This window comes from Grampus griseus (genome assembly GCF_964374135.1).
Source record: "Grampus griseus genome assembly, chromosome: 6".
NCBI classification, from domain to species: Eukaryota; Metazoa; Chordata; class Mammalia; order Artiodactyla; family Delphinidae; genus Grampus; species Grampus griseus.
Window position 1 is genome coordinate 44,949,553 of NC_139000.1, and position 13,034 is coordinate 44,962,586.

Genomic DNA, 13,034 nt, shown 5'->3' on the forward strand with positions numbered 1-13,034 from the left:
CTGGCGAGGATGCAGAACAAAGGGAATTCGTTGCTGGTGGGAATGCAAAATAGTACAGCCCCTTTGGAAGACAGTTTAGCAGTTTCTTACACAGCCACATGGTGTTACCATATGACTCGGCAATTGTGCTGCTACGTATTTACCAAGTGAGCTGAAAACTTATGTCTACACAAAAACCTGCAAATGGATGTTTATGGCAAGTTTATTCATAATCACCCCAAACTGGAAACAAACAAGACATCCTTCAATAAGTGAGTGGCTAAACCCACTATGGCACATCCAGACAATGGGATATTATTCAGTGCTGAAAAGAAATGGGCTATCAAGCCATGACAAGATATGGAGGAACCTTATATATATATGTTGCTAAGTGAAAGAAGACAGTCTGAACAGTCTACACACGGTATGATTCCAACTATAGCACAGTCTGGAAACGGCAAAACTCTGGAGTCAGTAAAAACAAAAAAAACAAAAAAAACAGTGGTTGTCCCAGGTTTGGGGGATAAATAGGTGAAACACAGAGAATTGTTAGGGTAGTGAAACTGTGCTGTATGATACTGTAATGATGGATACATGTCTATGCATTTGTCGAAACTCATAGAAATTCACAGAGCAGTACCACACAAAGAGTGAACCTTAATGTAAACTATGGACTGTAGTAAATAATAATGTGTCAGTATTGGTTCATTAATATATCACACTAATGCAAGCTATTAATAATAGAGGAAATTGTAGGTGAGAGGGTGGGTGGATATACGGAACTCTGCTCACTTATTCTGTAAATCTAACACTGTACTAAAAATTCTATTAACTATTAGAAATAATTGAATTACTCAAAGTGCTTCTTTTGATGGAGGTAGTGAAAATCCTCTGAGACAGCCCCAGCAAAGGCAATTGAGCAAGCATTTGTTTCTTTTAGGCCACAGATATATGCAAAACCAAGTTTCTGTCTCCAAAGTGAATACAATGATTGTACAACCCCACACAGGTCTACACAACGTCAACACAGGGCAGACTGAGATGAATGCTAAACTAAACCTGGAAGAAGTACATTGATTTCAACTAGGGAAAGCTGGCAAGATTTGATGGACGAGGTGGCTTTTGAGCTGGGTCGTAGAAAGTAAACAGGGTAGTTAATGGGGTTAAATGAAAAATAAATAGCAGAATTCTTTTAGAGTTATCAAACAATCATGCTTTTATCTGTAGTCACATATATCATATTGAACCATATGAATTTGCCACTCTTTTGTGCAAGGAGATAGTCAACGTTGGTGATTTCATGTGGTTCAACCCAGTTTCACTGTTCACTGTGCTCTAAGAAGTGGTTCCTATGTTACATTCTTTTCAAGGATACTTGAAAAGGCCAATTAACAGGGACATGGCTGAGAAATATAAAAATAAAGCCACTAAATTATATATTTGAAGGTAAACAATTCAAAGGTTGAAACAGGAAGACTAATTAACACTCCCCCGTCCCCCATACACACCAAGAAAACCCTAAGCAACTGAAGTGTGGGGTGGAAAGGACACAGTACTATTTCTCACTCTTTCCATTGATAGATGTGGTAGAGACCATTCCTGAAGTTCTCAGAAGTTTTTCAGAGAACTTGAAACTAAGAAAAAAAAAAAAAAGTCTCTTCCTGCTTAGTGGTAAAGAAAGACCAAATCTCTTGAAGTGTGTTAAAAAAGAGACAAACCAAGACTACAGGGGCAAAGGTGAGGACATAGTCTAAAATACAGTGATCAGAATCCAATTTCAATGCCTTCGTTCTTGAAAAGAGAAACCTTGTGAAATAAACGTGGCATCTCATCTTTCCATGAGATACTTGGTGGATTCTTGTCCCACGTGAGGACAACGTCCATATAAGATCAGAATGTTGGCACCATATTAACATTTTTCTTCCTAATGTAATAAGAGCTTGATTTAACTGGCTCATAATGTCCTACAGTCTGCTTGGATGGTCAAAAACTGAACAGTATTATAATTTATCCCTCTTACATATTTACAAACACTTATGTTTTTTTTTTTAAACATGCCCTTAGCCATGGATGCAGCAAATAACTACATAAACAAACTTTAGAACATAGGTGAGATATTTACACCAGTTTTGTGTGTGTCAGAGAGAGAGAGAGAGAGAGAGAGAGAGAATGAAATGGAAAAAGAACAGTCACTACCATTAGCCCCAAAGACTTTCTTTGCCATCAGAGGGTTGACGTAGGGAAAAATTCATTTGAATGGGCACTCCAACATGACATGAGGGATCTTTCACTTATGGGAGAACACCTGGATACCAGTGATCATTCTATAAGAACTCAGATTTTAGGAACTCATTTTTTGGATTAACTGCAAGAAATTTGATTTTGTTTTTAACATAGACAATGCTACAATAGAAAAATATATTGTAAGTTTCTGCATTGAGAATTACATTTCTATATCATTTATGTTCTAGCAAACTTGCAACTCAGTCTCCATTGTTTCTGAATTGAATTTTGAAAAGAAATTATAGAATTGAAAAAACAATCGTAATTTTTATTTCATCTCTAGAGACAAGAACAAGTTCAGAGGTTGGAGAAAGACACATTTGGGTTTAGTTCATCCTTATATAGACAGCCTTTTTCAAAAAAGGAGACACTTAGAATTTAAACGAATGTATTCTCACCTGTATGCAGCACCAGAAATTATTTTAGGGGTAAAATGATAACTTGGGATGTCACTCCAGTAAGCCCCTTCTTATAATTTCACCCTATTCCAAACATCACACAGGCCCTATATCAAGGTAGGCAAAGGCTTAGCCACTCAACAAATATAGAATTAGGAGTGCCTAGCTCCCTTGAAGACTAAAGTGCCTTTCTGCTGATACTGCACACTTTCCCTAAAGAGATTACCAGCATAATCCTAAATATTATAGGACCCAAGCTATCTTATTTTTGAGCTCATCAGATCCATCATGCTGCACGTAATCCCTAACAGCTTTATTCAGTGTTTACGTAAGCTGGTGAGGGAGTTCTGTGAACAACGATGACCAAGTACTAAGAACAGATACCCTGATTTTCAAATTCATTTTCACAAGTTTCGTCTGAACTGTTTTTCTACAAGCAGCAAATTCATAATCATTGCTTGATAGTTTATAACAACATTTGCATGGAGATGTTTATGGCTGCTCCATTCGTTAGCTGTGTTTCTTATACATTAATTTCTACCAAAGGCATTTTGATGCTACCAGGTGGTCTAAATTGGTAGGAAAAAGTGGAGCTTTTCTGAGTATTTTCTTTAGAGGCTTGAATTACTTCAAAGCAGCAGAAATATTTATTTTGGGGGAAATAATAGAGGAAAAAGACTGGTGAAAACCAGTTGCTAAGCACAACACTAAAATTTCTACCGTAGTAACTTGAAAAAAAGCTGCAGCTTTAATCTGGAATATTCCTTTTAATTCCACTAAAATTTAAGAGGAAAGTAAAATATCTGGTTGTCTTTAAAATGTAAAGGCACATTTGTTCATACAGTTCATTTAAAAAATGAGGTGTGTGTGTGTGTATGCGCACACACACGTATAAGCTCCTAAAATTAAAGTGTTCTATGTAACTTTACAATAGAAGACAAATTCATGTTTGTTTGTTTTTTTTAACACCAAATCAAGGGAGAAAGGGACATTTAAGTTTACCTGTCAGCCTGTGCTAATTGTAATTCAGACCCAAAGAGGATTAAGTACATAGACATTAATACGTCCAGTGTTATTAATTTCTAAACAACAATACAACAATATCCTGAGTAAGTCTGTCAATAGGAAGGATAAATCGTTGTTTAAAGATTCCATTGATGTCAGAACTGCAATCTGCTGGTAATGGCTTATTTCATGAATAAAGTCTTTAAATATATATATTCTGGAATCAGTGAATAATTGCCTTGAAACAATAGCTATTCTTTTCTAAAAATACAGGCACTAGGAAGCTCTAGCATTGTGGAAAAATGTACTTCTGAGTTAATATAATATTTTAGGAGTTTTAATTTGCTTAGTAACTTTTTTTGAACAATTTTTAGGCTTATATGATTTGAAACGAACAATTATATCAATTTACATGTTAATATTTCCAACTGTTGTTCTAGTACTAACAAAAAAAATCATGCACCACCTTGACCTGAAATATTTTTAAAGTGAATGCTCAAAAATCTCTCTATGCTATGAGATAATGTGTGTTTAGGGAACTATGTACTACTTTACTTACAAAAAATTTAGAAGAAAAACCCAAACATAATTCACCTGTTAATAATCATTCAACCAAATAGAATTTCTTTTGAAAACAGATTTCTTACATATGAGAAAGTACCTGCCATAATATATTGATAAACCAATTTAAAAAAAAAATTAAAAAAATTAGAAAAGTAAAATGATCTTAACAATAGTAATGACAATGGCTAAAATCAAAGCGACAAAATTGTGACATGGATGTTCACACTGTTAACCTCATGTTAGTGTAATGGGCAGATGACCACATGAATTCAGTCTCAAAACGTATGTGTTTGATAATTTGCTCTAGGATATAATAATATTTATATATAAATATGTTCTCCAGTGTAAAATAAAGCCTGAGTGACTTATTTATTACATACATGCTCAAGTCAGAAAATATTTTATTGTTCCCCCACTTAGCCATCACTTTATTTTGCCGAGAGCTTATAAACGCTTACTGTCTTGCCTGAAGGATAGTTCGTACAGCTAAGTGTCAGAAGAAAGAAGAAAATGCAAAACTCACCAGTGGCCTCAGCTTTGGTTTTGAGCTCATCCTCACACATTTTCACGTAGCAATTAAAAGTCTAATCGAAAAATATTGCACTTTTCATTAGAGGTCTAACGCGACTGTCCCTATGTTACCCTACAATGAGAATCCCAACAGACTGCATTAATGAGATTAAATGAAAGAGGAGTTAAAGGCATCACCTGTTCTGTTTCATTAAGTGAGGGTGAAGGAGTGCCCAGGCGAGGAAGGCAGGAGGGAGAACACTGGTTTTTCTTTCTTTTCTTTCTTTTTTTTTTTGCGGTACGCGGGCCTCTCACTGTTGTGGCCTCTCGCGTTGCGGAGCACAGGCTCCAGACGCGCAGGCTCAGCGGCCATGGCTCACGGGTCCAGCCGCTCCGCGGCATGTGGGATCTTCCCGGACCGGGGCACGAACCCGTGTCCCCTGCATCGGCAGGCGGACTCTCAACCACTGCGCCACCAGGGAAGCCCTGGTTTTTCTTTTTGATACAAAGGAATGCAGCACTTGCTAGATCACAATCAGCAGTTTTAAAACGTCATTTTCTCCCACGAGAAGTGTATAGATACCTACAATTTCTGCACTTCACTTCTCCTTTGTTTTCATCCCTTTGGAAACAGATCCAATAGGCATATGCCACATAACTGAAGTTATTTCTGATTATCAAAGTATAACATAAATTTCCGTCATATTAACTTGCTCCAATTGTTTTGGACCCTCCAGTTGTTTGGGAGGGAGGATGGCATAAAGGTATTCCATATTTCTGTTTTCCCAAATATTGCATTGTAGTTGTCTATGCCCATGAGTATTTTACAGGCAGAGAAAATATGCACCCCTTACAGCAGAGGTGGCAACAAAGCCTGGGAACCAGTTTGGGGACTTCATTCTCCCAGCATGCCTCAGTACTCCCACTTGTAAAATAAGAACGATGAAGACACAGACAGAATTTCTTTGTATTTTTTTAACTTTTCTTTTTGGCTGCGCATGGGCTTTCTCTAGTTGTGGCGAGCGGGCCCTAGGTGCACAGGCTTCAGTAGCTGCAGCATGCAGGCTCAGTAGTTGCGGCACGCAGGACCTAGAGTGCGTGGGCTTCCATAGTTGTGGTGCATGGGCTCAGTAGTTGTGGCTTGCGGGCTCTAGAGCACAGGCTCAGTAGTTGTAGCGCACGGGCTTAGTTGCTCCACGGCATGTGGGATCTTCCCGTACCAGGGATCGAACCCGTGTCCCCTGCATTGGCAGGAGGATTCTTAATGACTGCGCCACCAGGGAAGTCCCCAGACAGAATTTCTGATCTTCAAGCCTTGTCACAAGGAAGGATAAATATATGAGTTTGTAAAAATTGCTTTGACTTCCACAGAAAAGTGCACGATCTTTACTTGAGAGCAATATGCTCACATGAGTGTCAGCTTTATGTAACTTCCACTTAGAGTTAGTAAATTGTTTCAGTGATGAATCTCAAACCTTTCTCTTCACCCCTCACCTCCCCCTACCACTTTCGACAGCTCTCATTTTTTTTCCCTAATCACTTGTCACAAATGGTTTCTTGATCTCCTTCCCTTCTGTTCCTCTTTTCATTTAAGTATCTTGGCTTTTTCCTGGCCCACACTGTATGGGAAGAAAGGCAAGGGGTGGAGAGGTGCTTAGAGGAGGCTGGGTAAACCCCTTAAATATTATTGTCAGTATAGTAGAGCTGAGCCCAGTGGTTCCCAGCTCTGGAGGCCCACTGGAATGATCTGGAGAATTAAAAAATATCGAGACCTAGGGATTTCTCTCTTACTTCCCGTTGATTTGTTTAGAGCAGGGCCAAGGCATGTGGAGTTTTTAAACGTTGCCAACATGATTCCAATGGGCAGCTGGGACCGAAGACCCCTGAAATGTTTCTCAGAATCACCAGAGCCATAGATTCCTGACCCCCACCAACTACTGAGTCAGAATCTTCTGAGGAGAGCTTGAAGTGAGAAGCGAGAGTAATAAGCACTCAGGTATTTGCTATAATTAGATAAATCTGGCAAAAACTCAAGGACAGAAGCTTGGAGTTTGAATTAGATTTGAATTAGAACACCTGGTTTGGGATTCTTGGGTAAGTTACTAAACTTTTTCTGTGCCTCAGGTTACATATCTCTAACATAAGATCATAACATCTGCCCACTTGAGTTGTATGAGGAGGAAATGTGAAAGCCCTTAGCACCGTGTCTGGTACATATTGGAAATTCAGCAAATATACTTGAAAATGAATCTTCTTGTCTTTGCTTATCTCCGAGACATGCATTTTGGCTGTTGACTCTGGTTATTATTTGTTCATTTAGCCAATACATATTAATTAATAATTAATATTATTTGTACTAGACACTGGGAAACAAATAAGATGGAGTTTGCACTCCAGTGTGTATTTAAAACCTATGAATTTAGGGTCTTCCCTGGCAGTCCAGTGGTTAAGACTCCACGCTCCCAGTGCAGCAGGCACGGGTTTGATCCCTGGTGGGAAACTAAGATCCCACATGCCACATGGTGTGGCCAAAAAAAAAAAAAAAGAGAAAGGAAAGAACAACAACAAAAAACAACCTTGGATTTAATCCTATTTAAATTCTTCCATTATAATTGTAATTTTCTATATAATAGCAGGAATAATACTTTTAGAAGACCTGTTGGTAATGAGGATAGGTAAGAAAGCTATTTAAAACCATTTTTTTTTAAGTCAGAAAGTAAACAGACTTGGGGGATACCAAATGTTTCATGTGTTACCATTTGAATGGGAAGGCTGAATTGTTCTCTGTGAACTACTTAAAGGTTAGTAAACGCTACCTTGCGTGGAACGAAATTTATAGGCACAATTCGTATGATGCTGGAAGCCAAATCCTGGGTTAGAAACTTATACCTCCTCATGCCTCCTGAGCCTTGAAAAAAAATCCAGCTCCTGCTCTGGAGAGCCAGGAAATTGGTACCAAAGAACGCTGAAACAGACTCAATGGCACCTTGATGCACAGAGCATGCCCATGTCCCACAAACAAAGGGCAGGATTGGAGATAGAAGCATGTGCACGAGGGGGGAATCCAGCCTGAATACGGGGTGTATGGTCAGGAAGGAAAGGAAGAAATGGTTGGAATTTACCTAGAGTTATAGTGTTATCACAACGCTCTCCTTATCAAAAACTTTCCAGCCCTCCAGGGTCCACAAGACAAACCCATTCTCCTCTTTGGTCTGGCTTTTTGCAGCCTGGGTCAGCCCTGTCTTCAGGTACTTACCCTATGATCCAGGGCCAAATCCATCCATCTACCTTGAAAGTCGGCCCCAAATTCCTCACTTCTCTGCCTTTTCCATGACGCTCCTCTCTCCTCCTCGACCCTGCTGAGGGCCTCTCTCCACTGTGCTCCAACTACCCACATCTGACCTATTCTTGAAGACCCAGCTCAACGCCCATCACCTCTGCAAAGCATCCCCTGCCCACTCCAATCATGGTGATTACCCAAGTAATCTCTAGTGTCTCTGCCACTCATTTGGTCCTGGTGTTCTTCATTAATCCTGTTTATATGTTCACCTTTCACCTTGACTGTAAGCTCCTTAGGGATAAAACCCTCTCTTTGTGTTTCTCTCAACGTCTCGTAGAGATTCAATAAAATGTATGGAGTCGGTTAGTGGGTGAGTGTATTGCTGCTGACTGACTGTGGCACTGGGGGACCAGATATAATTCTCACCGCCTACTCCCACCATTGCCTTTAACTCATGTTTCACTTTGATAGCTCATCTTTGGGGCATGTTGACTTATTTGCTTGCTGCTACTTAGCAGAGATGAGAGCAGGTTAAGAAAAAAATCTCTTACCTCTTTTTGCCCTTTATTTAATCATAATTGGTTCTTAGTGTAGGAACAAGGAGGTTGGACCAAAAAACTTCTCTTGATTTCCTGTTCTCCTCTAATCTGCTACCTTTCCCTTCGTCCCCTATGTCAGGCATTTAATTGCCACTTTGGAGTTTTCTCCCATTGGTTTAGGTCCCTTCTTTGTCCTGTTTGGATTTCTTTTTCTCTGGTTAGGAGTATTATCACTGGAGGCAAGAGGGTGTTGATCTCTCCCCCTGGATGGCTCTCCCTTCACCCCACTCCACTGTAGGCAGCAACTATTATACACTTGTCATGCCAGTGTGGTACTTAGACTGTCCCTGGTATGAAAAGACATTAAGCTAGTGGGACAGAAAAGTACTTTAAAAAAAAAATCCCCTAAGATTCAGGGGAAAAATGAGAGATGAAGCTTCTTAAACAAAAGATGTGTCATAAAAGAGAAAGAGCTTGATTTTATAAAATACTGTCCCTCTTTAGCACTGGGGTTCTCAAATTATAGTTCCCCAGAACATCAGGATTAACAGCATCACCTGGGAACTTGTTAGAAATGCAAATTCTCAGACCCCACCCAAGACGTATTGACTCAGAACCTCTGATGTGGGTGTGTGGGAGGGGGTCCAGCCATCTGTGTCCTCACGGCCCTACAGGTGGCTCTGATCACGCTCGTGTTTCAGAGCCACTGGTTTACAGCGTGGGTTTTCCAATCAGGAGGAGCTAGAGTTAACTGGCAGCTCTGTCACATACTGCTGGTGTGCTCTGGACAAGTTATTTAATCTTCTGATGCCTCAGTTTCATCATTTGTAAAAATGGCCATAAGAACATCTACCTGATAGAAGTATTGAAGAATTTAAAGTATGATAATTCCTGTAAAGTATTCAGCTCTGTCCTAGGCACAAAATAAGCATTCAGTGACTGTGGGCCATTACTGTATTACTTTAGTGGAGACTAGAAAGTGTTCCGTACTTTAAATATCTCTGCTATTTTTCTTTATACGTTTCTCAAAACAACTTGGCTGCATGTTAAAAATCATTTGAGGAACTTTAAAAAAAAATCTGATTCCCAGGAGATTTACTGCAGACCAATTTAGTAGGAAGTTTTGGATGTGAGACGAGACATTTTTATTTTACAGAAGATGCGAAGATAATTTTGATGTAATTTAGATAACATAATGCTGTTATATATTAAAATCAACATTGCCATGAAAAAGTGGTGTAAGATTAAATACAGGTAAGAATTAATCATCAGTAATGTCAGATGTCATATTCATTATTTCCATGATTCTGCCCCAATTCAATGGCAGTAAAGTACAAAGAAATGCTGAAGGTAGGTCCTACAGCAGGGTTCCCAACCTTGCCATTATTGACATTTGGGGCTGGATAATTTCTTTTTCTGGGAGCTGTTCTGTGCACTGTAAACATCCTTGGCCTCTATCCACTAGAAGCCAGTATCACCCTATAGCTGTGACAACCAGAAAGGTTTCCAAATATTGCCAACTATCTCCTGGGGACAAAATAGCCCCCAGTTGACAACTGTAGTTGTTTTAGAGTTTCAGTGTCTGGATACAAATCTAGGCTTTACTATTTAACAGCTATCTGATTAGAGCAAGGTATTTATCCCCTCTGAGTCTCGGTTTACACTCCTGCGAAATGGAGGTAATAATAGTATCCACCTCGTGAGTTCTGTTATGCTGTTTGAAAAATAAAAGAGAAAATGCATAGAAAGCACCAAGAACAGTATCTGAAGCATGATAAATGCTATGGACTGAATGTTCGTGTCTTCCCAAATTCATATGTTGAGATCCTATCTCTCAATATGATGGTATTAAGAGGTGGGGCCTTTGGGGGTGATTAAGTTATGAGGATGGAGCCCTCATCAATGGGATTAGTGCCGTTATAAAAAAAATTCCCAGAGAGCTCTTTCACTCTCTTTTCACCATGTGAGGATACTATGGGAAGTTGGCAGTCTGGAACATGGAAGAGGGAACCCAATCTGATCTTAGACTTCCAGCTTCTAGAACTTCTAGAGAAACAAATTTCTGTTGTTTATCATCCACCTGGTCAATCAGTCTATGGTACTTTGTTACAGCAGCCTGAACAGAGTAAAACAATACATATTCAGTAAGTATCAGCTATCATGTGTGTGTATATATATATATATATATATATATATATATATATATATGGCCTTATCTTGATTCCAAACCACTCGGAAAACACTTCTGCTAAAGTCTTTGCATAGAATTTGTGTATCCATTCATCAGTTTATCCTCTGAGTAATGAATCAGAATGACTAAATACTCATATACATCTTAGGGTCTACAGTGGGTGTAGAGGCAGAGGAGCAGGGTGTGTCGGAATCATCAGAACAGGGTTCTATTTCCACCCTTTTCTAGTGATGCACTTTTAGGGAGTGGCTTAATCTCTCAGCACCACTGTTTCCTCATTTATAAAGCAGGGAAAATAATTACTATTTCATGTATTTGTTGTAAAAATTATATTAGATAACATATGGGAGAGCATATAAGCCAGCATCTTGGTATACAGAAGGCACTTAATAAACATTTAATTCCCTTAAAATCACAGCTGGTGAGAGCATAGTAGGAAGCAAGGTGGAATCCCTATCTTCATGGCTGTGGACTTTGAATGGCATCATTTTATCTAAATTCATGAGCAGTGAAAAGGGTTTCTCCAGTCATGTTAACATTTTGTTCTGTAAAAATTGCATTTGCTTCAGGTTTCTGAGGGGTACTTAGTAAAATTAAATATATATTTTAATCTTTAATTTTGTTTTGTTTTTTTTTTTTGGCCTTGCTGTGGCATGCAGGATCTTGGTTCCCCAAACAGGGATTGAACCTGCACCCCCTGCAGTTGAAGCATGGAGTCTTAACCACTGGACTGCCAGGAAAGTCCCTAAATATATATTTTCATTTAGTCAAAACTATACATTCTTCAGAAGGCTGAACGAATTAATCTACTGATGGTTTTGTAAATGCATCATTTATGCTATTGCTCAACAGCAAAATTGTAAACATCCTTGGCCTCTACCCATTAGATGCCACCATCACCCCCTAATTGTGACAACCAAAAAGGTTTCCAGATATTGTCAAATATTCCCTGGGGAATACTTATCTTGTATAATCCATTTAAGAAACTTTAGCCATTTAATATTGTTGCAGTATAGAGTAGTGGTTAGTGCCTTAATCAGTAGCTAAATTATTCTGCTAACTGAGATAGCAAACATTTTAACTTTGGTTCAAACCCATATTATAAAAACCATTTACATTTCCAAGCATTTTCTCCTCAGTGCTCTTACTTATTTTCCATTCAAGGGAAGGTTATATAGACAATATAACCTTGAGACTAGCAATACTCTTACTGGATGACATTAGTAATAGAACCCCAAATTCAAATGGCAGAAATCCTGAGCCCTGGTTGCTCATTTACTAATACATTCCTAAGCTTCCTTCCAATACATCAGGTTTTAAACGTTAAGAAAATTAACAACCAAAACTTCCCAGTATCAAGTAAAATTAGATTCCTTTCATTACATGGTTATTATATTGATAAAATATGTAAGGTAGACTTTGGGGAACAAGTAATTATATTCATTAAAAATGCGGAATATTTTTCAAAAGACTTTATATTTTTAAATTAGTTTTAAGTTTACAACAAAATTGAGAGGAAGCTAGAAATTTTCCATATACAGCCTGCTCACACATATGTGTAGCCTCTCCCATTATCAACACCACTCACCAGAATGGTACTTTTTTTTTTTTTTTTTTAACAAGGATGAACCTATATTGACACACCACAATCACCCAAAGTCCACAGTTTACGTTAGGGTTCACTCTTGGTGTCGTATGTTCTATAGGTTTGCACAAATGTGTAATGACAGGTACTTATCATTATAATCTCATACAGAATATTTTCACTGCCCTAAAATCCTCTGTGCTCTGTGCATTCATCTCCCACACTTCCACTTCTCTCAGCAACCACTAATCTTTTTATTGTCTCCATTATCTTGCCTTTAATATTTTTTACATTAAGCAAACAATATCTAATTCAATAGAAATCAAAGCTATTTAAGAGTTGAGATCTGAACATTAGGAAAGGCTGAAATCCAATTCCTTCTTGAATCTTGATGTTCGTTTATTCAGCAAATATGTTTGTTGAGTGCACAAACTATTCTAGTAACTTAGTTAAATACCTTCCTTTATGGAACTTCCAGTACGAAAGCTCACTACGCAGGAAGAGTAAGAGACTTCCCTCGTTCTCATTTAGCATCTGTTTGGTTACATTCAATGATGGGAGGTTCAGCACTTTGCAAGACAGCCAATTTCACTATTGCATTCTCCTCCTGATCAATCGATTATGATTTCCTCCATATCTGTGGTATGCCCACAAGCCTTGCTGAAATAAAAATAGGATGTCTGTGTTGTTCCATTGGAGT

At 38.6% G+C, this 13,034-nt stretch overlaps 1 protein-coding gene across 1 annotated transcript in view; it reads right to left on the reverse strand.

Moving 5' to 3' along the window:
- RORB (RAR related orphan receptor B) overlaps positions 1 to 4,792 on the reverse strand; it is a gene marked incomplete at both ends in the record, with an annotated part of 62,032 nt that extends 57,240 nt beyond the window's left edge. The window contains one exon of the mRNA XM_082657056.1: positions 4,753 to 4,792. Coding sequence (XP_082513182.1) covers positions 4,753 to 4,792 — 40 coding nt within the window. The remainder of the gene's footprint in view (positions 1 to 4,752) is intronic.
- Positions 4,793 to 13,034: the final 8,242 nt, after the last annotated feature.